The sequence below is a fragment of the Eulemur rufifrons genome, chromosome 2 (assembly GCF_041146395.1).
Source record: "Eulemur rufifrons isolate Redbay chromosome 2, OSU_ERuf_1, whole genome shotgun sequence".
NCBI lineage: Eukaryota > Metazoa > Chordata > Mammalia > Primates > Lemuridae > Eulemur > Eulemur rufifrons.
Window position 1 is genome coordinate 6,096,784 of NC_090984.1, and position 25,306 is coordinate 6,122,089.

The 25,306-nt window shown below is 57.2% G+C and overlaps 1 protein-coding gene across 2 annotated transcripts in view; it reads right to left on the minus strand.

The window, feature by feature from the left end:
- Positions 1-25,306, minus strand: part of ELL (elongation factor for RNA polymerase II) — a 69,222-nt gene that overhangs the window by 11,920 nt on the left and 31,996 nt on the right. For both annotated transcript variants that reach the window (XM_069476974.1, XM_069476965.1), the window contains exons 2-6: positions 13,403-13,450; positions 6,815-6,936; positions 6,489-6,652; positions 3,887-4,161; positions 1,333-1,457 (exon numbers count right to left, since the gene is read on the minus strand). In XM_069476974.1, coding sequence (XP_069333075.1) covers positions 1,333-1,457; positions 3,887-4,161; positions 6,489-6,652; positions 6,815-6,936; positions 13,403-13,450 — 734 coding nt within the window. The remainder of the gene's footprint in view (positions 1-1,332; positions 1,458-3,886; positions 4,162-6,488; positions 6,653-6,814; positions 6,937-13,402; positions 13,451-25,306) is intronic.

Consider the following 25,306-nt stretch of genomic DNA (forward strand, 5'->3'; position numbering starts at 1 on the left):
GCCCAAGGGACCCTGACCAGCAGGCCCAGTTCAGGCAAACACTGCCTAAGCACGGGGTGTGACCCAGGCTCCGCTCTGTTCTCCAGATGCAATTACTGCTTTAGACAACTGAACTTCAAAAAAAACCACAACAAACTCATAAATAGCTCCAAGTCCCTGAGAAATCACTTAAGGACTAATTAGCGTATGGGCCTGCTCTGAACGATCTGCCCCGCAGCCCGCGCTTCCCGAGCACACAGCCGCTGGGAAGGAAATCATCAGCCACCTGCGTCCTCAACCACTGCTCCCAGAGCCCATGCCACCCTGACCTCGGTTCCAATTAGTCTGAGAGGGGATGCGTTTAATTAACGCTGCTTAGTCACGTCTGCGGGGAGTTTTGCTTTGCCTTTTGCCTTGTTTCTCTGCACTCTGTGTTCTCAAGAGATTTTTTTTTTTTTTTTTTTTTTTTTTTTTTGAGACAGAGTCTCGCTCTGTTGCCCGGGCTAGAGTGAGTGCCGTGGTGTCAGCCTAGCTCACAGCAACCTCAAACTCCTGAGCTCAGGCGATCCTCCTGCCTCAGCCTCCCGAGTAGCTGGGACTACAGGCATGCGCCACCATGCCCGGCTAATTTTTTTTTTTCTATATATATTTTTAGCTGTCCATATAATTTCTTTCTATTTTTGGTAGAGACGGGGTCTCGCTCTTGCTCAGGCTGGTCTCGAACTCCTGAGCTCAAGTGATCCTATTGTCTCAGCTTCCCAGAGTGCTAGGATTACAGGCGTGAGCCACCGCGCCCGGCCTGAAGAGTTCTTTTTAAAAAGTGGACTTCAGGCCGGGCGTGGTGGCTCACACCTGTAATCCTAGCACTCTGGGAGGCCAAGGCAGGCGGATTGTTTGAGCTCAGGAGTTTGAGGTTGCTGTGAGCTAGGCTGACGCCACGGCACTCTAGCCCGGGCAACAGAGCGAGACTCTGTCTCAAAAAAAAAAAAAGTGGACTTCAGCAGAAGCCTCTGGGGACACCCAGGTTTGAGGGGAAGCGTGTCAGGAAGTTGGGGACAGCCGAGGATGGTCTGGGTGGACTGGGGCCTTTCTTCCAAGGATTCTGGGGTTGGGGCTGGTACTCACGCCCCCCGCCCCCCTCCGAGGGTGCTGGCCATTCCTCCCGCACGGGAAACCATGGGGCGCCACAGGGCAGTGGGGAGGACAGTCGGAGAGGCTTCCTCGGACCCTTCCAATCTGCTCGCGGGCCCTGCAGCCTTTGGGATCACTCGAGACCACCCCAGCACCCTCAGGACGAGCTCTGGCCCATGCCCAGGGGTTAGGGACACAGCAGGGGACGAGAGGCGGCATTACCGGACAAGCACGCGCTTCAGCAGCTGCTGGTCCCCCTCTGAGTAGCCAGGCCAGTCCTTCTGCACGTCCTTGTACATGCAGTCCCTCAGGGTGCACGTGCCATCCTTGGTACTCACGTTGGCCACCTGCAAGACAGAGCTGGCCGTCACCTTGCGGGAAGCCTGAGGCCCAGAGGCTACCAAAAACATCTGATTATAGGGAGTTGTGGAGGGTGGGGCGTGCAGAGACACAGAGGGAGGTGGGCAGACAGACTGAGACAGGGGAGGGCAGGGAAGATGGCCTACTGCTGCCCACCCTCAGCTCCCCAGCATGCTCCCTCAGGGTGCACAGGCACGAGTCACAGCTTGCAGTCCAGACTCAAACCATCTTACAGGTGCTGGGGGCAAGGCTAGTTCCCAAACAGGGAGGACTGCCACCTGCAGTCCCAAGACCCCATCGCTTGCCCCTTCTGATGGCAGCTCCCACGGCAGAGTTGGCCATGGCTGGAGGTGCCATGTAAGGGGCACCTCTAAGTACCAGGTCTGACCCAGCCATCTCGGGTCTCGCCAGTTAACTACAGTGGAGCTTGCCTCCCTGACTGTTGGCCACGACGGGTTCAGAATATGTGCCTTAGAGGGGCTTGAAGGACCCCAGGCCACTGCCACAGCCGGTGCTCGCGTGCCAGCCTCCAGGCACCCTGGACTCCAGCACATACGCCATGCGTGTGGCACCGTCTCACTGCTGGCAAGGCAGCTGCTGTTTTCTGCTACATCTGGTGAGGACTCCGTGTCACAGCAGTTTCCACAGAGAGCATTTTTTAACAGTTGGGTAATATTCCACCCGGTGATTAATCTCCACTGTCGGACATCGCCACCATTGCCAGTTTCTCTGCAGCACAAACAGACGTCACTGTGTGCAGGTTTTCCACACTGGCGATGGCTTTCTTCGGCAGGCTTCCCAGAAGTGGGATTATCAGGTCGAAGGCTGAACGTTTTTATGGCTCTTGATAGCTTTTGCTAAACACCACTCACCCGGCAACACCCCCCCTTCAAAGGACAAGCCTGTGGGTTTCCCTGGGGCCCAGCCAGCCCCACAGATGGCCATCTTCGCTTTGGATGTTTCCAGAGGAGGAAGAGCCCTCGCCTTGGAAGAGTACGGTTTCATCACTGCTGCTCCTCAGAGTCTCTGGTGGCCTGGGGAGGCTGGAAATGACCACCCTGAGTGAGGCGCATGCCCAAGACCTTCCTCTTCTGCAAGCCAATGGGGTCCTGCCACCATGGCCCCCCATCACCGAATTGCTGGGGAGAACCAGCTGCGTGACAAACACAGAAGCACAAGGCAGACGAGCCATGCAGGAGAAATCAAGGTGGTCACGGGAAGGGACTCTCTGCCTGCAGACACCAGCTGTGCCGGTCCTCCAGGAGGCAGCCAAACCAAAGTCACCCGGAGAGGCCAGGGTCTGGCATGGCCTCTCTCTTGTCCTGGGAAAGGGCCTGGCTTGGGGACTTCCTGGCCAGGCCAGCATGGGTCCCACATCTGACGACTCCCTCAAGCTCCCCTCAGGGACACCGCCAGCAGTGCGCCAGCCCTGCCTCGGGAGCAGCAGGAGCGGACGAGGGCCGAGCCAACGTCCTCCCAAGGAACGTGCTGCAAGGTCCACGCAGGCCTGGCTCGGGATGCAACGGAGTGGAGAAGCCTCACGCTAAGCGCAGTGACGTGGGGATGTGTCTTCGGCACAGCCGTGGGCTGCCACACACCTCACGGCGTGTGCCGTCCACGACAGGAGGTGCTGTCTGTGTTCCCAGGGTGTCTGAGGCAGCAAGTGAGGCAGGGGCGACCTGGAGGATGTGACCCCTAACATCCTGCTGCCACCCTGGCAGACACAGGACCACAGCAGCGATCTGAGGTGGCCCATGCTCAATTCATTTGAGGCCACATCCAAACAGCCCACTGATGTCTCAGAGCCCGCACCTGCCACTTGCCCTCCTAGGGCTCCTGGGCATCTCTGTGGTTGAGGGGTGGCAGGAGGCACCCAGGGCCACCGTACCTGCTGCAACACCCAAGGTGGTTCTCAGCGGCGGGCCCACTGCCAGCACTGCAACCCTGCGGGCTTACCCTGGACCCCGAGAGAAGCAGTGGTGTCACACCCGTCACAGACAGAAGCCTGAAGGTCCGATACGTGAAGCCCTTGACTGGACTCCCAGCCCGGCTTGCCTGCCTGCCCAGCTGACCTGCACCTGTGGGTTCCCTGCCCAGACCTCGATTCTATAACCCGTCTGCAGCCGCAGCCCTGGAGCCTCCACCACTGCCCACCTGGTGGCAGACGGTGGAGGAAAGGGCTGGCCCTGCAGAGCAGGTGCCACGCCCAGAGACATGTCCACAGCCCCCCGAGCGGGCTCTAACCCAGGAGGGCTCCCACCCTGAGGCAGGCTGTGAACACAGAAGGGGCCCCAGAAAGGGCTCTTCCCCACTGGCCTGAGTCCCAGCCTCAACGTTCTGGCCCCTCCTGCTCACGAAGGACCACCTAAGGACGCCGCTTGTAGAGACTCGCAGTCAGGTGGGCTGGCCCACGTACCTGCTGGAGAAGGCCGTCCAGCGCCTCCTTGTCCGCCTGTGCCAGGCCATCCTTCTGCAGCCGCAGCAGCAGCTCAGCCTTGCGGTAGGGCCTCAGTGCCAGGAGGTGCAGCACCCGGTCACGGAAGGGCCTCTGGGACACCCCACCGCCCCCGCTCACGCCACCGATGCCACTCTTCCTGATGGCACTGGCCAGGTTCATAGGGGTCGCCCGCTTCCGGGAGGGCACAGCATCTGTCGCCCCTGGGGCCGGTTTCCGAAACTGAACCTTCTTGCCTGCAAGAAGAGCCCGAGCGTTAAGGAACAGAGGGGTTTAAGGAAATGAGGGGGCAGCTGCTGTGCCCCACGGCTGGTGCCTGAAGGTTTGAGACCAGAGAGCAAGACCCCACACCAGCCAAGGCAAAGTCCAGCCCTGCCTGCTCAGCAGGGACCCTGGGTGGCCTGCAGTGCCACCTGCTGCCCAGACCCGGCACCCGCAGGGCCCCCAGCCTCAGAAGCAGGAAGTGCAGGCAATAGAATAGTGTTTTAGAGACTTAACTGACTTCATCCACCGGGGACCTAAATTCTAGGTACCAAAAATAACCAACTATTCAAGCGGGTCGAGGGGGCTGGGGGTGTTTATAAACCTTCTGATGTTAAATCGAAGGTCCCAGAACCGCAGGAGGCAGGCACCTCCAAGCCCACACTTCAGTCTTACGCAGGCCCCGTGGAGCGGTTTTTGTCTTCTAGGTTTTTTTTAAAGCAGCGAATAAAGGTGTCAGGGCCACTTCTGGCAGCTGCTGTGGAGACCCTGGGACGTGAGCATCTCCCGTGAGCTTCCCCTCTGTCCCCAGTGTAGACAGACACACAGACAGGGTCCGGCATGCCACACCTCTGTCCTGTCCTGAACAACGTCCTGGCACCCTCGGGAAGGTACATGGCTGATGGCTCGGCAGCATGTCTCGCATCCTTCCAGCAAAAATCTTCACAACGTTGGGGTTTTGTGTGTGTGTGTGCGTGTGACAGAGTCTAGCTCTGTCACCCCAGGTAGAGTGCAGTGGTATCATCATTGCTCACTGCAGCCTCCAATTTCTGGGCTCAAGTAACCCTCCCGCCCCAGCTTCCTGAGTAGCTAGGACTACAGGTACACACCACCATGCTTGGCTAACTTTTTTATTTTTAGTAGAGACGGTGTCTCACTCTTGCTCAGGATGGTCTCAAACTCAAGTGATCCTCCCGCCTCGGCCTCGCAGAGTGCTAGGATTACAGGCGTGAGCCACCCCGTCCCTAAAAATCTGACTTGCCCAATTACCACAGAAAGACGTGCTTTTAGAATCCCCAGGGTCAGCCGCTCGCTCACGCCTCTGGGGTCTGTTTGATGGGGTCCTGCCAGGGGGGACAGGCTTCATCCCCAGGATACCAGGCTGACCCACCAGCACGGGGTCCCAAGAGGGGGACTGGCCTGACCTCACGGTGCTGAGACAGCAGAGATGTGCACAATAATGACATCCTTAGAGAGGGTTCCTACCCGCATGCAAACTTGTCTCAAAAACGCTTTTTGTACCAAAAGTGGTTCGATGAGACAAATTTTCTGACCCAGTTTTTCGCCACAGGACCCACGGCCTTATTAACGTGCACGGATGCCGCGTGGCCACTCCGAGTCGGCAGTGAGCGGGAGCAGCATTCTGGAGGCCTGGGAGCCTCCGGGGCCGCTCTCCCTGCAGCAGCCCCGTGTGCAGGGCTCGCAGCTCGGGCCCTCAACACTCCGGACAGCCCAGGGTGTGCAACATGCCCACCGGCCCAGCGCCAAGCAGAAGACCAGCTCCTGCGCTGGCATCGGGGGTTTCGTTCAGAGCCAAGCCCACTGCGGAGCAAGGAGAAATCACATGCTCTTTGGGGTGTGGAGAGGGGAACTAAAATCCTCCTGCCTTTTCTTACAAAAGAAAAAAAAAAAAAACGCCGTCAAGTTTCCCCGTCTTCTCTGGGCGGTTTCGCTCCTCTCTGAAGCCTGGCGCCCTTCTCTTCAGCTCCGCCTGGTCTGAGGCAGGAGGGCCGCAGCGGGACGAGCGAGCTCTCCACATAAGCGACACTTTCCTTCCTGCTTTTAGTACTTGCTCCTTTCTCAACTTCGCTGAAATGGTCCCCAAGCTGATGCTGAGCTGCCAGAGCCTTCCTGGCAGTGCAGGGCGGGGTCACATTAGCAGCAGGCTACCACGGGGCTCACCCCCGCCCCGTCTGCATGTTGCCACGGCCCACGGTGGCCTCAGGGAGGAGCTGGAAGACAGGCAGACGGCGACCGTGCCCTAACAGCACCCCAGTTTGGAGGAGCCTGTCTCCCTGACAGGTAAAGGTCTCCGAGGCCACAGCCTGCCGACTCAGGGCTCCTGGGTTCTCCACCCCATGTCCACCTCAGGCCTCACAAGGCAGCAGCTGTCACAGCGCCCAGGGCCACTGTGCCCAGACCTTCCTTTCCGACCTGGACACCGGCTCGCGTACGTCCTGCTCGGAGGCCGACTCCTCGGTCGACCCATCGCTTTCACTGCCGGCACAGCCAGTGCCCTGGCCTGGACAGGCCCCGAACCACTCCCTCCTCCCAAAGCTGGCCCTGAGCCCCCACCGCTCACCCAGGTAGCGGCCTCCAGCCTTGATGACGATGGCACTGCGGCTCCGAGTCTCCTCCTCCGCCTGGGCCATGCTCTGCCGCGCCTTCTGGTAGGAGTCATCGGTGGCACACACTGTGATCTTGTCCTGGATGCTGCCCAGGCAGTCCAGGAGGACGTCCCCACGGCTGCAAGACAAGGGGCGAGGGGCCGGGATCAGCGCCTGGGACGATGTAGGGAGACTGCTGGGGGGCCCAAGCCCCACCCCCACAGAAACGGGGTTCAGTCGGCATCAACTCGGGCGAGGAGAGTTCAACAGGGCACACCTGCACCGGGCCGGGCGGTCTCACCTGGAGACGTACTGCTGGATGCAGTCGAAGCTGCCCTGCGGGCTGTCGCGGCCGATGTTGGAGAGGTAGAAGGAGAAGGTCCGCGCCTCTGCCGGGCAGTCGGGCTGCGGGATGCAGATGTGCTGCGTGGGGGGAGGCGGTGTCACCAGGAGTCCTTGCATGGAGGGGACCACAAGACTGGCCAGGGCCTCCACTCAGGCTCATCTCTCCGACACCCCCCCCCAGCACGACCCTCACAATGGGAATGTGCCAGCGATTCCCTCTAAACACACCTCTGCTCTCCTTGGAGTGAGGGACCGGAGGCCAGTGTCCCCTCTGGGGGGCGGGGGCCGTGTGTGGTTTCCCAGCAGCAGGGCACTGCCGTCTGAGGATGGCACAGTGCTTGGCACCCGCCTGGAGGCAGGGAGCCCGCCCCGACTGTGTGACCCTGGGAAATGGTTTGTCTGGACCGTGGCTCAGTTTCCCCAGATTTGGCCCAAGACACCCTCTGAGGTGAGATTTGACAAGAGGGGTGTCAGCTGCCCCACAACTCTGGCACCCCTGCTTGGTGACAGCTTCTCGGCAGCCGCCTACACTGGCCACGGACTCCGTGTGTGTCCATTCACCATCCCGAGGCCTGTGGGGCTCACAGATCAACAGCGCATCCCGGGTCGCATGAGACACAGAACGTGTGTGTCACAGTCTCCATAAACCTGACTGTGGACAGCATCCCTGTACCCCTGCCCAGGAGGACAGACGGCCCGCGGCAGGCAGACGGACAGACTGTGCCGTCCTAGCCAAGTGCAGGGCCCGGGCAAGACAGCGTCGCACCAGAGGACACTGCATTCCAGGCCAACCCTCTGTCACCAGGGGTGACCCTTCCTGAGCAAGTCCCTGGACTTGAGCACACGAGCTCCTCACAGCCTGGCCGACACGCAAGGGGGCTCCAGTGGTCTGTGAGGACCGGAACACACAGGGAGGCATCAGGCCTCGTCCCTGGGCTGCCACACCCCCTCAGCAGCCCTGAGTCCCATCTCTTCCTCCAGTGCCTTCAGACACCCAGATACTTCATCAGCACGGGACAGAACAGGGGGGCCTAAGGGTGAACCCCCCGCCCATCGCCCTGCCAAGCTGCCACATGCACCTATGGGAGGCTTCACCTGTCCGCGCCCCATGAGACTGAGGACAGAGCTCCTGAGCCGCCGGGAACATGGAGGAACACTGCTCCCCTGGCCGGGCTATGTGGCTGCAGCTGGGACCTGGCCCTCAGGGCAGTGTTTGGACCCACAAGGGAAGCCGTGGACACACCTGGTCTACAGTCGGCCCCCAGTACCGGTGGACCCACAGAGTCCAGCGCCCGTCCCTAGCCCAGGCATGGCCGCCCGGGGGGCGCCAGGCAGTCTCTGCGGCAGCCGTCCTGGGCTGATGATGCTCCTGTCCCCACCCTCGCACGCTGAACGCTACTCCAGGAAGAAGGCGCCCCATCCACTGGCATCTGCCCAGCACCCTCTCTCGGCCTCAGGCACGTCCCTGTCCTGCTGATACAGAGTTACAAGCTGGGGGGTCAGGGCCCACCCAGACAGGTGCTGGTGGAGGCAAGAGCAAGGCCCATCTTGGGCCCCCCATGCCAGTCCTGACCTGAACACAAACGTGGTTTTATTAGGGCACAGAAGGCTGGACAGGCTTACACGCGGCGTCTGAAAAGTCACACCCAGCTGCCTCCGATGACTCACCCTGGGGCACAGAAACATGCGCACACACCCTACAGCCTCTGCCAGACACGCAGAGGCTCCAAGGGAGCCGGTGTACACGTGACGTGGTGACCCAGAATGTAGCCACGAGGGAAGCCCGGGGACCAGAGTGCTGAGGGAAATCAAAGGGAGCCTCGACGGAGCCTGAACCCTGGAGTCGGGGGCTCTCCCTCCCCAAACCCCCCGACGCTCGCTGCACCCACGGTCCTGGCTCCAGCTGAGGAGGACCGAGGGGCCCCTGGCCTGAGTCCAAGTTGCTCGTGGCTCTGCCCCCGCACATGCGTGTGGCCCTGTCCCCAGCAAACACAGAGCCCACCCGGTAGGTAGGATCCTATCTGGCTCCAGGAGAGAGCGCACCGCTGGGCAGAGCGGGCAGTGAGACCGGGCCGGCACACGAGGCTCGAGGAGCCAGACACAGCAGGCCGGCCCCCACGGGAAGGTCCCACAGCAGGCAGGGCAGTCGCACACAGTCAGTGCCACGAGGGCCCCACGTGAGCCTGCCCAGCCACCAGCCACCCACGCTCTCTGGGTAAGGGACCAGAGCAGCTTCACTGTGCCCTGTGTGTCTGCCCCTAAGTTAGCCATCCTAGAAGGGGTGGCGAGGGTCACAGTGCAGAGCCCAGGCCAGGCTTGAGCAGCTATGAGGGGAAGGTGGGGGCTGCATGACAATGGGTGACATCGGCTTCGAGTTTGATGCTCAGGAGGGCATCGTGCCGCTGGTGACAAGGGGAGACACACAGGACACTGTGGCCTGTGTCCTTCAGGATGGAGGGGGCACAGGCACCCAGGGGAGGCTGTTAGGAAAAGGTTTACCTGGAGTTGGGCACGGCAGGTCTCATATCCTCCGCCCTGCCTGGCGCAGAGGCCCTGCCACACGGGGGAGCCTCTGACGAACGGGCCACTCGGCTGCAGCGCTGGGGCCTGGGCCCAGGCCCCGCAGGGCAGCGGCGGGGAGAGCAGCCCGGCAACGTGGGCGCGTTCTCCACGCCAGCCGAGGGCTCGCCTGACACGCGGCCCCCCCCACTTGGCTTCCCGGACGGGGTCTCAGCTGCCCCCTGGGAGCTACATGAGAGCCCCGGTGGTGGGTGCACTCTCGTTTGGGTGTGCCAGATGTCGGCCCTGGCTGCAGGTTGCTGGGGAGCCTGGGTGGGGGTCACCGTAAACTTGAGCCTGTGTCCAAGGTCACAGACAGACATGTGGACAGAGCCTGGAGCAGGACACAGGCTCATCCGGGTGGTTCCAAAGGGGCCGAGGCCCGTCCTTGCCACCGACCTGACCCACAGCCACCAGGGGGAAGTGGTTCCACAGCAGGTGGGGACCCTGCCAGAGCCCTGTCACCTCTTTCCTTCAAAATCTGCCCCCAGTTGGAGCCTGCTGCCTGCCCTGAGACCTCCCGGGCCTCTTTTGCAGTCCGAGGGGAGAGGAGTTGCAGGGTTTTGAAGAGGCAAATTAAGGGGAGAGCTGCAGCGTGATGAGGAAAAGGCCCACAACATCCTGCGCAGTTAAACAAGGACGGCAGTGGGTGACCCCGGGCGCGGCCCACACAGTGCTCACAGGAACCCAACCACTGCCTGGCCAGGGGCACTCTGTCTGGAAAGGTTTTCAGGTGACATTGTTTTCTTCGTTATTTTTATTTCCTAGCAAACTCTCAGAGTAAGACACATCTTCTTCAGAGAGAGCAGCAGGGAAGCAGCCCCACACGCAGGGTGCCGAGCACCCACTTCCCTGCGGGAACCACTCGCCCAGGCTGTGGCCTTTCAGAAGAGCCGCGTGCCACGCCCACCCGGGCTCCCTGACACAGATGGCTCCAGACTCTGAAAAACCCCCAATTTAGGCATTTTTTAGATTGTTTCCAAACTGTCCCAGTTACAAACAAGGACCCCTTGTGGCTACATCTTTGTCCACATCACTAACTACTCCCACAAAATCCATTCCCAGACTCGCAGACACCTGTCAAAGGCCGCTGACAAGCCCGGCCAAATCTCATTCTCAGAACGGGCTCCGAAGTCTTGACACCTGGAGCAGCCCTGGACACCAAGCGCTACTTTTCCTTTTTTAGTAACTGGCACTTCGCTGAAGAGTTCCAGGGGTGGGGCCGGCCAGGTGGGGGTTTCTTTGCCCCTTGGGCGGCTGCCGGCCTCTCGAGGGTTGAACACCGAGAAGCCAGCCCCACCCAGACAGCCCAGGGCCGCAAATGAAACAGACTGCACGCTGCTCTGAGGCCAGCACAGGCGCCCGGTTCTCCTGGGGAACCTGGAAATGTCACCAAGTTACCGCAAAGAATCCGCCCGCACGGGGCGGTGGCTGCACAGCACAACTCCAGGCAGGGAGGAAGGTGGCCGGGCAGACACCCGACGCTCACTCCAGGAGTGCATGACGCCAAGACCCTACACGGGCCACAGAGCTTTCACACGGACAGGGACGCTCACAGCAGGGGCTGAGCTCGCCCTGAGGCACAAGGAGGACACTGGCTCTCCTGACATCGAGTGTAACCCAGAGGAGGACAAGGAGGCCAGTGGACAGAGGGAGAAGACCAGCCACAGTCCCAGAGCCAAGGAGCCTACAGATGGCCTGTAGATCAGGTCTGTCGTGGGCCTGGAATGGGTCCCTTCACCCTACACAGGGCCTTGAACACGGCATCAGTGCACGCACCTGGTGACAACCAAACGTTTGTCCCTCCAGACCCGAGACCCAGGATGACGACCAGCAGAAGGCAGGAAGATGCTGGCTGACGAGGTGAATGACACACCTCCAGGGAACGTTCCTTGGCAGATCACGGGATGCTCGGGCCAGAGAGCCCCTCTCAGGGCCTGGTGGCAGCCTGCTGGCAGCACGGCCCAGGACTGAAAGCCCCGGAGCAAACTCCCTGCTAACTAACCTGCAGCAGCTGCTTCGCCCCACGTTGCTGAGTGGAGGTTCCCGTCCCCCGCTCATGGCATGCCCAGGGCCCCCAGCCCTCCCTCGCTTGGTGCCTTCTTGTCGATGACATGGGCCGATACTGTACGTGTGGGGGACATGAGTCTGGACACACGCAGTCTCCAAGTCATGGCACATGGCATACAAGGGTGACATGCTATGTGCTTTTGCCACAACCAGGCTGGAGAGCATCTATGGACAGGCATACGAAGCGGCGGGGAATGGGGGCACTTCCCCGCTGCTTAAGTGGGGGGCTGCTCAGGTTGGGGCCAGGTGGCTGCAGGAGGCACGGAGTGGCCACTGCGGGGCACCAGAGGGCGCTGTGGCACTGCTCTGGCAGCAAGTCCGTCCCTGGGGATGGCAAGAAGGGCACCAGAGAGGATGACAACAGGAACCAGGTGGGCTGATGGGGCTGCAGGGTCCGGGGACTCATTACTTCATGACACCTGGTCTAGGTGTACCCTGGAGCTGTGCTGTGATGTGGTCGCCATCTACAACCAGCTGACTGCAAGTAAGTAAGGAGGTGACCTCGTTCAATCGGCTGAAGGTTTTAGGAGGGAAACTGGGGTTTCCATGAGGAGGAAGAAACTCCGCCTGGGGACTGCGGCCCACAACTGCCTGAGCCCATTCTTTGCGACGAATCTCTCCACATCTGTACACACAGAAACCCATCTCCTAGAGGCTCCGTCTCTCTGCAGCACCGAGAGGCACCTGGAAGCCCACAGAGCACCACATCCACGCCCTGCCAGCTGTGAGGAGCCCTCAGGACGTGGGGTAGCAACTGACTTGGATACGTGGAAACTTGCAAAACAAAAATGGCCAGGCGTGGTGGCTCAGGTAATTCCAGCACTCTGGGAGAGACAATTGCTTGAGGCCAAGAGTTTGAGACCAGGCTGGGCAATACAGTAAAACCCCATCTCTACAAAAATAATTTTTTAAAAAATGAGCCAGGCATGCTGGCACACACCTGTAGTCCCAGCTACTTGGGAGGCTGAGGCAGGAGGATTCCTGTAGCCTCAGGAGTTGAAGGCTGCAGTGAGCTATGACAACATCCCTGCACTACAGCCTGGGCAACAGAGCCAGACCCTGTCTCTAAAAACAAACAAACAAATAAATAATTTTTTAAAAAAGACTTGTAAGGCCGGGCGCGGTGGCTCACGCCTGTAATCCTAGCACTCTGGGAGGCCGAGGCGGGTGGATCGCTCAAGGTCAGGAGTTCGAGACCAGCCTGAGCAAGAGCGAGACCCCATCTCTACTAAAAATAGAGAGAAATTATCTGGCCAACTAAAATATATATAGAAAAAATTAGCCGGGCATGGTGGCGCATGCCTGTCGTCCCAGCTACTCGGGAGGCTGAGGCAGTAGGATCGCTTAAGCCCAGGAGTTTGAGGTTGCTGTGAGCTAGGCTGACGCCATGGCACTCACTCTAGCCGGGGCAACAAAGCGAGACTTTGTCTCAAAAAAAAAAAAAAAAAAAGACTTGTAAAGAAGACTAGAAGAAAAAACCAAATTGCTCCAAGGTGTGTTGGTGGGTGCCGAGAAGACCTAGGGGGCACGGGTGGTGGGCAACTTGCTCTTTCTTTCATTCTCTAATTTTTCAATAAGATGATCATTTAGAAGGAAACACATTTAAAAAAATGAGAGTGCTGAGTTTCTATGAACTCCCCTTCCCTAGCCCAAATCCTGACAAACACCCATGGCCCTGGCCCCCACTAACAGACTGGGAGCCTGGAGCCTGGGAGCCAGGTGGCCTGTTGTGGGCTCCAGGGACCCAGCCTGGTGCTCGCTCCTCCAGCCACGCAAACCCTGGAGCCCAGCCTTACACGGAGACAAAAGGGCTGAAACGCTGCCCCTGGCCTGCTGCTGTGCCCAGCGAGCGAGCACAGGCCTGAGACTGCACCAGTTCCATGATTCCAAATACAACTGAGACAAAAAGACTCACCCCTTGGCTTCCTTGAAATCGGATTGATGGTCTCAGTGAAACAGAATCCTACAGAAAAAATAAAAAAGAAAAACGTCAATAAAGATACCTGGAAATCCAAAGACTCACTTCCCAGTTACATAAGGAGCAGGATAAAGAGTGTTTCCAGGCTGGGCACGGTGGCTCCTCACGCCTGTGATCCCAGCACTTTGGGAGGCCGAGGCAGGAGAATCACTTGAGGCCATGAGTTTGAGACCAGCCTGGCGACATAGTGAGACCCCATCTCTACAAAAATAAAACAAAAAAAACACTAGCCGGGTGGGGGGCATGTGCCTGCAGTCCCAGCTACTCAGAAGGCTGTGCCCGGGAGTTCGAGGCTGCAGTGAGCTAAGGATCACGCCACTGTACTCCAGCCTGTACAACACAGTAAGGTCCCGTCTCAAAAAAAAAAAGGAAGAAAGAAAAGAAAAGAAAAGAAAAGAAAAAATATACAAAAGAGGTCAAAATAAATACTGATGCTTCAGCTGTTCCAAAGTCAGCCTTCTAGCAGCATCTTAGAAAGGACCTGGAGCCAGGAGGAGGAATGCACCTTCCTTCCTCTCTCACCTTGAACCCCAAGCACACATCTCCAGTGTCCCAGACACCACCCACAGCATGGTCCTGGGTGGTCACTGGGACCTTCAGCCCCCAAATCCATCCCTGGACCACCTGTCCTGGACGCCCCACTGAGGTCTATCACCACGTTCTCTCGCTGAGTGGACGCCCTGCCTCACCTCTCCTGGCTCTCGTCTCGACCACTCGGGTCTGGGCTCCGGTCCTGCCTAGCGAGAGAAGCTCTCCCAGGAGAGCTGAGTGCCGCTTGCATCCGCAGTGGCCACCTGTCCACCACCACAAACCCAGGGTGGGTGGAGCCTCTCTGCACAGGTGGGGAGAATCAACCCAGCGTTCCGGGTGGGACAGGAGCAGAGACAACACCCACCCCAGGTCAAATGAGCACCTGCCCTGGGGAGCTGCTTGGCGCAGGGTCAGGCAGTCTGGGCCTCAGAGGTGGCTGGCCTCTCAGCACTGGCTCTATAGCAGCCCTGACCCCTGGGTCCGCTCAGCCAGCTCAGACCACACAGCTGTACACGCTCTACATGCGTGGCACCTGGGGTGGGAGGTGCTGGGGCCCCACCTTTGTTTACCAGCAGCCCCCTCCTTTGCCAGAACACGCCAAGGACTCTGCTGTCTGGAGCAGACCTGAGGGGAAACGTCCTGGGACACTAACACCGTGTGGGACCTGATGTCCCAGAAACCGCCCCGTGCTTCCAAAGCACGCCAGCCCTCACCACCAGCAGGCAGAGGTCCACTCCACAGAGAACACCACTCACGGGGCACGGGAGGGATGCACAGCCCCACCCCCTTGCCTGCTCCGAGACTGGGAACCAGCTGCTGCTGCACAAGGGCCACTGTGTGTTGAGACAAGGCTGAGGCTCCCTCCGAAGCAGCTCCAGAAGGGCTGACCCCATCCCACCCACCAAGACCCTCCCACCTGCCTGTCCTGCCACTCAGAGAATAGGAAGTGCAGCACCGTGGGGGCCCCTGGCCTGGCTGTGTCCTTAGGGATGCAGCATTTAAGGGACCTTTGCTTGGAATTTGGCTCAGGGCAGACACAAAAAACAGACCTGTGGAGGCTAATAAAGGCATGAAAGACAGTGGGTGCCATTACTCATCTGGGAGCTGCACGCGGCAACCACAGCGCCATACCACCGACCTACCGACCTACCGACCTACCGACCTACCGACCTACGGGGCGGCAAAAACAAAGGGGCTGACAACAGCAAGCGCTGGCGAGCACGGGGCACCCGGAAGCGTCTGCTGTTGCTGGTGGGAATGCGCAAGGCACAGCCGCTGTGGAAACCGTCTGGCAGTTTTTCAGAAGGTTAAACAAAGGGTTGCCCACACCCAGCAATTCCACTCCTGGGTACGTACCCAAGAGAAGCAAAAACTGCTTCTGTACAAAACCTTATACCTAACTGTTCACAGCATAATCATGCAGAGTATCCAAAACGCGGCAGCAACCCAAATGCCCGTCAACTGGCGGACAGAGAACCAAAGCACAAAACGCTACCCAGCAACAGAAAGGAACGCGCTGCCAGACAACCCCCCAGCCGAGTGAGTGCAGCACGGAGCGATCGTGGGATTCCATTTACACAAGCCTCAGAAAAGACAAAACCCAAGAGAAAGAAAGCAGTTCCGCGTGCACCTGGGGACTGGGAGGCGGCTGCAGATGGCCCGGGGCCGGAATATCAAACTCACTGACCGCACACGTAAGATGGGCTGGGCACGCCTCACAGGGTGTTCGCTGCACCGGTAAGGCTGTGAGCCGCCCTCGGGCTCACAGGGATCTGCAGGCAACTGGGAGTTTTAAAGCAGCATCCTCTGAATGCACACAGAGAGTTCTTAACAGGTGGGAGAAAGAGTGCCATCTGTTCACCTTTTTGCCCCCTTGGATAAGAGATGGGGGTCTCACTACATTGTCCAGGCTGGTCTCGAAATCCTGGGCTCAAGCCATCTTCCCACTTCAGCCTGCTGGGTAGCTGGGATTACAGACACATGCTACTGTGCTCAGCTCCTGAAACACTTTAATGCATGAGTGACGTGACATGGGTAAAAAGGGAAGCAGCAGGAGACACAAGAACCATGCAGAGCAAAGGGAACACTGAGGCAGGGTGGCCCTTCCGCAGTCACTTGCAAGCCCTCCCCGCAACACCACAGCATCAGTCGTCACAGGCCCAGGGAGTCCTTGATCCAGGCCAGGAAGGGTGTCCCCAGCGGAGGGAACAGCAGGTACAAGGAATTCAGGCAGGTGGGGCTTGTCTCTCTCGGCCCAAACCTCCACAGAGGGGTCAGCCTGGGGCCAACTGTAGCACTCTGTCTACCGTCCACAACCGGCGAGGCCTCTCTGTGTGCAGCAGTGAGCCAGGGATGGGGACTGTGACAATGGCGATGACAGCTAGGGTGATGAGGGACTGGAACCAGTGAGGGTGACCAGGAAACGCACCAGGGCAGCCCAGCAGTGGGGGTGCTGATGGTGACAGCCCCTGCAGGTGCTGGCTCTGCCGCCCTCCCCATGGCCACATGCTCCCTGTGGGCTACGCCATCCAGTTAACAGCTGACCGTGTTCCGGTAGCCGACTGCCAACCGGGTTATCGGGAAGACTCCTCTCTTGCCAAGTCACTCATTCCCCAAGAGTATGGAGAATGCAACGTTATGTACCAGAGAGAGGAGAAGGGCCGAGGGGCCTAACAGCCCAGCCTTTCTCCAAGAGGTGGGAGGGCTGACCTCAAGTGCCTGTTCCCGTGGGACACGGCTGTCGTCATGGCCATGGTCCCAGCCACACAGGCTAGCACCGTGTCTCCACCCTCCAGCAGGAGACTAGGCCCTTATGGTCAACAGAGCAACTCACTTGTAACATCACAAACACACAGGGGTGACACCCCGCACACCACACATCCAGCCATTAAAGAAACCAACACCCTCTCAGTGATGCTCACCCAGTGCAGGCTACCAGGCAGGGGACCCACCTGGAACACCAGCTTCCAAAAACAACCCTCCAGACACGTGAAGCAGCAGGAAACCGTGACATCGCCCCCCCTAAGCCAGGAGAAAAAGCAATCAACAGAAACAGACTTGGAAAGGACAGAGACAACAGAATTAGTAGACAACGGCTTTAGGATAACTACTATGAATTAAAAATGCTTGCCTAGGCAAAGAATTCATGGCTTAGACCCCAAAGGCAAAGGCAAATGCAACAAAAACGAAAATAAATGGGACTTAATTAAACTAAAAAGCTTCTTCATAGCAAAAGAAATAATAAACAGACAACCTGAAGAATAGGAGAAACTATTTGCAAACTGTCCATTTGACAAAGGAAACCCAGAATCTACAAGGAATTCAATCAAATCAGCAAGAAAAAAACAACCCCATTAAAAAGTGGGCAAATGACATGAACAGGCATTTCTCAAAAGATGACACAGAAATGGCCAACAAACACATGAAAAGATGCTCAACATCATTATTCATTAGGGAAATGCAACTTAAAACCACAATGAGATGCCACCTTACCCCAGTCAGAATGGCCATTATTAGAAAGCAAAAAAAAAAACCAAACAGCCCAGCACAGTGGCTCACGCCTGTAATCCTAGCACTCTGGGAAGCTGAGGCAATAGGATCACTTGAGCTCAGGAGTTCAAGACCAGCCTGAGAAAGAGCGAGATCCTGTCTCTACTAAAAATAAAAAAAATTAGGTGGGCATGGTGGCGTGAGCCTGTAGTCCCAGCTACTTGGGAGGCTGAGGCGGGAGGATCGCTTGAGCCAGGAGTTTGAGGTTGCTGTGAGCTACGATGACCCCACTGCACTCTATCCAGGGCAACAGAGCGAGACTCTGTCTTTAAAAAAAAAAAAAGGCAAAAAAACAACAGATGTTGGCAAGGATGTGGTGAAAAGGAAATGTTTACACACTGCTGGTGGGAATGTAAATTAGTGCAACCTCTATAGAAAACAGTGTGGAGATTCCTCAAAGAACTATTATAAAAGTAGGCTGGGCATAGTGGCTCAGACCTGTAAACCTATTAATAGCACTGTGAGAGGGTCAGGAGGGAGGATCACTTGAGGCCAGGAGTTTGAGATCAGCCTGAGCAACACGGTGAGACCCTGTCTCTATAAAAAAAAAATTTTAAAATTAGCTAGGTGTGTTGGTGTGTACACCTGTAGTCCTGCTACTCAGGAGGCTGAGGCAGGAGGATCGTTTGACCCCACATGTTTGAGGTTACAGTGAGCTACGATGATGCCACTGCATTCTAGCCCAGGCTACAGAGCTACAGAGTAAGACCCTGTCTCAATTAAAAAAAAAAAAAAAAAGAACTAAATCTACCATTCGATCCAGTAATCCCACGTCTGGGTAAATACCCAAAGAAGACATTTTATTAAAAAAAGACACCTGCACATGTGTATTTATCACAGCACAATTCACAACTGCAAAGATAAGAAACCAACCAAAGTGCTCAACTGATGAGTGGATAAAGAAAACGTGACATAGATAGATATACCCCCCACCATGAAACACTACTCAGCCATTAAAAATAATAAAATAATGTCTTTTCCAGCAACTTGGATAGAGCTGAAGTGAAATATCTCAGGAACAGAAAACCAAGCACCACGTGTTCTCACAAGTGGGAGCAAGGCTATGGGCGTGCAGTCACCCAGAGTGGCTTAATCGACACTGGAGAGTTACAAGGGAAAGGGTGGGAGGAGGGAGAGGGATGAAAAACTACCTATCAGGCACAAAAAACACTATTTGGGTGACGTGGACACTAAAACCCAAATACCACGACCACACAACTATCTGTGTAACTAAAACTCACTTGTGCCTCTAAATCTATTGAAATAAAAAACTTTTTTTAAATGCTCAGGGGCTTATAGGAAAATTAGAACTGATGGTAAGAAATACAAGCTTTCAGGAGAGAACCACTGGAAACTCTAGTGCTGAGAAACGACGTCTGGAGTGAAACTTCACCAGGTGGGATTAGCAGCAGACACGGCAGAAAAAGATTAGTGAACCTGAGGACAAAGCCACAGGAACTGCCCAGAAAGCAGCACGGAGAGAAAAGGCCCAAAGGAAAAGGGACGCAGGCTTGCTGACCTGTGGGACGACACCATGGGTGGGACACACGTGTGACTGGAACCCGGGGGCGGGCGGGGAATGTGAAGCAGGAGGGGCCAAGAGCTCCCAAGTGTGGCGAACGCTACAAATCCACAGACCCAAGTTTCACCAGCCCTGGCAAGAGAGAGAGAACCACGCCGGGGCTCACGATAAGCTAATCGGCGCCGCCGCCGGCAGACGCCCCTCCACTGAGCAGCAGGGACAGACACTCGAGGCCAACGCCAGCAACCCGGCCGAGGGGTTGTGTTCAAAGCGCTGAGGGAACACCACCACCAACCCGGAATTCCAGACCCCTTGAATAGAGAAGGTGAAGTACAGACTTGTTCAGACTGACCCATGCTGCAAGGAAGGTTCTGGAAGTTCTTCAGGAGGCAGGATAGTGACACCAGATGGGCACACAGGTTTAAGAGGATGACGAATGCCGGGCGCAGTGAGCATGTGTATGAACACGAAAGAATTTTCTCTCGTTACATTTCTGCAAAAGATGATCATTTAAGGCCCAAGTGACAGCAGTGGGGGTTGGGTTTTGAACGTGCAGCACTGAACGGACAGTGACCAGAACACAAGGACTAGGGTGGGGGATGAACCAAACGGCAGGAACGGGCCAGGGTACAGCGCCCTGACGAGCCAACTGAGGGCCCCCAGGAGGTGGTGTCTGCTGGGCGGGCAGCCCCAGCCCACATCGCAGGGCCCGAAGGAACACGGTGGCAGGGCTGCTACCTGTCAGGGGAGCCCTGTGCTTGCAGCCTTGTCTACACTGCAGGACAGACGGTCGTGACTAGCCTTCGCACAGATGATTTCCCTGTCACCTGAGCGGCTTTGGGGCTCTCCCCAGGCTGCATTAAGTCACTGGGTAACTTAACAGCACACCACAGCCTCCCCTGCCACCCCGGGCAGGGCACGGCCTGTCTCAACTCAGGCAGGCGAGGCCTGGTAACACCACACTTCAAGCCGCCCACCTGCCCCATCTCCACAGACCCTTCGATGGGGCGTGACACTCCCACCACAGCGTCAGAGGGGACGCCTTCTCCCTGGGCCCCACACTGGGTAACAAGTCGTATCGGGCCCTTGCATGGCAGAAATCCATCTGTCATTAGCCAAGCACAAGGGTCAAAACCAGGAGCTCCTGGGGGACAAATGTCACTTCCTGGTGCTATGATCACACCGGGGCCACAGGTGTGAGTCGGGAGACCTGGCGGGGCGCCACAGCTGCCTAACATGGTCAGCAGGGTTGTCGGGGGCTGGGCAGGTGAGAACCAGGCTGTGAGGAGGCTGGTGCTTCGGAGCCCCGACTGGACTCCAGACCCTGGCTCAGGACCTCAATGCAGCAGGGCAGTGACGCCTGTGCCCTGCGGTCACTCTGCCTGGGCACCCACACGGGCTGCTGAGCACAGACTTGGAAACCCCGTTGGCAGCTCCCCCTCCACGAGGACAGTCATGTAATTAGAGATGGTGATGGCTTCAGGAGGAACAAGGGGGGGGTATGGGGGTGGGGGTGTTGGTGACAGCCCCGTGGGAGGCGGCGAGGTCCAGTGAATCCTGGCCAAGACCCCTCTGATACAGGGAAAGGGCGAGAAGGAACCTCTCTCCAGGCCAGAATCCCCTGATCCTCTCCCCACGGAGAGGAGCGCTTCCGTGGGTGAAGCAACAGGAAGTGGCTTACGAAATCCTCCTCCGGGCCTGGTGACCAGTTTACAGGAAGTGCGGTGGGTGACTCTTCCCCAGGGGACAAGGCAAAGTCTGGAGACATTTCTGATCATCACCACTGTCGGGGGGGTGCTCCTGGCATCTGGGGGGTGGAGGCCGGGGACGCTGCCCAACATGCTACAGTGCACAGAGAACCTCTAGCCCCAAATGTCAACACAGTGCCGGGGCTGAGAAGCCTGGGGCTGGCCCTGCCACGGAAGCGATCATCAGAGCAGAATGCAGGCAATTCTTTGGGACAAAAAGACCTGTCCCTTCAACAGATAAATGGCATGGGGGGAAAGGAGGGAGTGTTACGAATCACCATGGGCTTGAGATGCCACTGTGGAGATGCTGTGGGCATAGCCGGGCACAGGTGCACAGGAGCCCGGCCCAGCACCACTGCAGAGCTGCTGCCGGCCGGGTCGGAGGTGCACACCACGCCAAGGTTAAATAAAAAGCAAGCCTTTATCTGTTGACATGAAATACTGTCATTGGAAAAGTTAGGGGCAAAATGAAAAGACAGCTGAGACTGTTACAAGAAACACTCTGGCAAAGACAAAAGCTAGGGAGGGGGTCACAGGGAAGAGATGAGACACAGACAACGGATGGATGTGCCTGATCCCGATGGAGGCCCAGGACACTGGCCACCTGCCAGGAGGTGGTGAGGCCTGAGACAGTTGGTGCCAAGGCTGCCCCAAGGGCAGACACCCCTTCCCCCCACCCTCCAGGAGCACCCACTCCGCAGGGGCGCCTGCTCCGCCAGGCAGCACGTTCTCCTTGCCGTCTGCACGGCACAGGCTGCCACCCCATGACACAGATGGGAGGAAACGATGACGGAATGGAAGAACCTTCAAGAATCTGTGTCACTGACTCTACCAAGCACCAGCGTCAGCACACGCTGGTGTTACAGAGCACGTGGGCCCCGAGAGGGGAGCTGAAGCCCCAGGAAGAACCCTGGCCAGCGACCTCCTGGCAACAGGCCCTCCTTTCCAGTAAAGCATGGACGGCTGGGAAACTCCTTTCAAGAACCCTCCCCGGGACTTCCTGGCAGGCCTGGAGCGGGACGTGGAGGCTGCGGAGAGTTCAGACGGTGACTCTGTGAACCATGACGAGTCGCAGGGAGGTCAGCCCGGTGGGGACCTGGATAGACACACCCTGGACCTCAGTGAGGTTACACACCAGGAGCCTGGCAGCCTCAGTCCCCTGACCAGGTCACGGCAGAGCAGGGGGGACGCACGGCAGCTCCTCCCCTTGGCCCAGCAGTCAGTGAGTTCAGCAGGCTGTGGACTGACACGGAAGAGCAGAAAAGGGACTTCAAGTGACTACAAGCCAGGTGTAAGCCAGCGGCCACCACAGCAGATGTTTCTATCTAAATTCACAAAGGTGCACAGAAAGCGTATTAAAAAAGATTTTTCAGAAAACTTGAAGATTAGAAAAAAGATGCAGATCACCTGCAGAGGCAGCCCTGATGTCCTCCCGCGTGTCCTGCCTGGCTTTGGTCAGCGTGCTGGATGGGCCACCTTCCTTCTGCCTGACTTCCCGCCTGCCCTCGTGGAGCCCAATCTTCCCCTCACCCCCAGTCCCTGGCAATCTGGATCTATTTTCTGTCCCTACGATCTTGTCTTTTCCAGGAAGTCTTATCAATGCAATTGCACTGTGTGAGTTTCCTGTGGCCGCTGTAACAAACGACCAGAAACTTGGTGGCTTAAAACAACAGAAATCTCTTCTCTCACAGATCTGGGGGCCAGAAGTCTGAATTCAAAGTGTCGGCAGGGCCTCCCTCATGCCAGGGTTCTCGGGGAGGACCATTCCTGGCCTCTTCACCTGCTAGTGACTCCAAGCCCTCTTTGGCTTGTGGCTGCATCACCCCAACCTCTGCTTCTGGGGTCACGTGGCCTTCAAAGCCCTCCTCTGCCTGTGTCAAATCTCCGTCTCTCTAATACAAGGATACCTGTGAGGACAAAGAGGGCCCACCCAGATAATTCAGGGTGATCTCCCCTCTCAAGACCCTTGATCTCATCCGCACAGTCCCTTCCTCCACGTAAGGTCACACTCACAGGTTCCAGGGATCTACTGGGGCCATTATGCAGCCGGCCACACTTACGTGGCATTGCGTCTTTGCATTCCTCCACTTTGCATTCCTGCCTCAGTGGCTCACGGTATAAATATGGCACCTTTCCTCCACCTGGGTGCTGACTGAAGGATACTGGGGTTCTTTCCAGTTTGAGGGATTCATGAGCAAAGCAGCTACAAACGTTAAGACACAGGTCTTCGTGTGGACGCGGGTTTTCATTCCACTTGGTGAAGCCCCAGGTGCTTGACTGCCAGGCCGTACGGCCTGTGTTTAACTTTGTAGGAAGCCGCCCCGCTGCCTTCCAGAGCGGCTGCGCCACTTTGCATGGCCACCAGCAACGAAGGAGAGTCCTACTTCCTCCCCGCCTGTGTCAGCGTTTAGTGTTATCAGCTTTTTTAAAATTTTTGCCATTCTGGCAGGTGTGTACTAATAGCTCATTATGCTTTCAACTTGCATTTCCCTGGTGACTAGCGATGTGGAGCATTTTTTCACAGGCTAATTTGCCATTTTTCTATCTCCTTTAGTGAAGCTATCCAAATCTTTACCCCACTTTCAAAAACTGGCTCATTTTCTTACTGAGTTTTCTGGGTTTTTTTTTTGTTTGTTTGTTTGTTTGTTTGTTTGTTTTTGAGACAGGGTTTCAACTCTGTTGCTTCAGGTGAAGCACAGTGGCACAATCACAGCTCACTGTAACTTTGAACTCTTGGGCTCATGCGATCCTCCCAACTCAGCCTCCCAAGTGGCTGAGACTACAGGCGTGGCTCACCACACTTGGCTAATTCAAAAAAAATTTTTTAGAGATAGGGTCTTGCTTAGGTTGTCCGGGCTGGTTTCAAACTCCTGGCCTCACCCAATCGTCCTGCCTCAGCTTCCCAAAGTACTGGGATTACAGGCATGAGCCACCACGCCCTGCCTTCTTACTGAGTTTTGAGGGTTCTTTATATATTCTGGACGTAATGGCTTTATAAGATAAATTTTGCAAAGATTTCCTGCTAGTCCATGGCTTGTCTTTTTATTCTCGTCTTTCAAAATCCAGAAGTTTTTAATTTTGATGAAGTGGAATTTTTCATTTGTTTTCTTTCATGGGTCTTGCTTTTATGTCATAGCTTCCCCCACCTTTGTTTTAAATAGCTCTATTTTATGAAAATCTTCCAAACTGCCACTCTTACCAACTCCACTCTCCTCTTCCAAAAAAGCAGCTCCAGGCCTCTGCTGTGTTCATCCCCACCCCCACCACCGACCCCTCCACGGTCCCCAGCAAGGAGGTCTGGCAGATTCCCGAGTCCGCACACTCTTGGGGTCATGGCCACAGATGCTCCCTGGAGGCCGACTGCCCACCTGGCAGCTGCAGCTGCAGACACCGTCCAAGTCCTTCTTCCAGAGAGTGCTTAGCAAGGTGAGCGGGAAGCTGGCCTTTGTCACCACAGGAGGCTCTGGGTGTCTATCCATCCCGTGTCGTGGCTGGGGGAGGAAGCTTCTTGGACTCGCTGAGCACAGCCTTCCCATGGAAACTGACACAGTGACGCGTGGTACCAAGGATGGCCAGCCTCCACCGCCAATCCACGGCCACCGGAAACTGCACAGGGATCCAGATTCCAGTTGCTACAACTGAGGAAAATGAGGCACCGAGAGAGAAGGGGGCTGCCTGACGTCACAGGGCAGGGCTGGGTCCCCACTCCACCAGCAGAGCCGATGCCGACCTTACACGCAGGCCTGGGGTCCCCACGACACTTTCAGAATTTATCCACACCCCTTGTGAAAGGTGCCTGACCCCGCGGTAACAGGATGAGACAAACATCTGCTAAATGATTCTTCAAGTTACAGTGATTACACACCCCTGAACTCTCCTTCGTCCGACAGAGAACAGCGCCCCTCTCAGGGACAGATGAGCGCCCTGCCTGCCGCCTCCCTGGCCCCTCCAAGGAACACGCCCGGGTGCAGGCCAGGCCTGCTTCCAGCAGAGCAGTGTCCCTCGTCTCTCGCAGCCACGCAGCCCGCCAGGCCCGGCCCACTCTGCCTTCCCTTGGTTATGGCATCTTTCAAGTCTGCCCTGCGTGCGTGCTGCACGCCCCAGGGGCTCCCAGCCTGCGGTGTCGGGCCCCTGGGTCCCTGCCAGCCCACCCCACGGCCTCTGGGACAGAGCAAACCTGCAAACGACAGAATCCCCTTGACTACCAAGGTGTCCAAGGCTTCTGGCCCCTCACTCTGCTCCTGGGACCCAAGGCCCTTCTGAGCAGGAAGCTGACCTCAGGGAGGGGTGTCCTTGGCCACTTCCCACTCTCTCGGGGCCCTCGAGGAGGCTGCCAGAGCCCGCAGAGAAATGTAGGCAAGGAAGCCTGCGGGGTCCACAGCGGCCTCTTCCAATTCGCACCACGCACCTTGGGAGGAGTGCATTTGGTGCGGCTTTTTCTTTTTAACCACCCACTAAAACTCGAGGACGACTGGCGCCGAACTCGGTGTC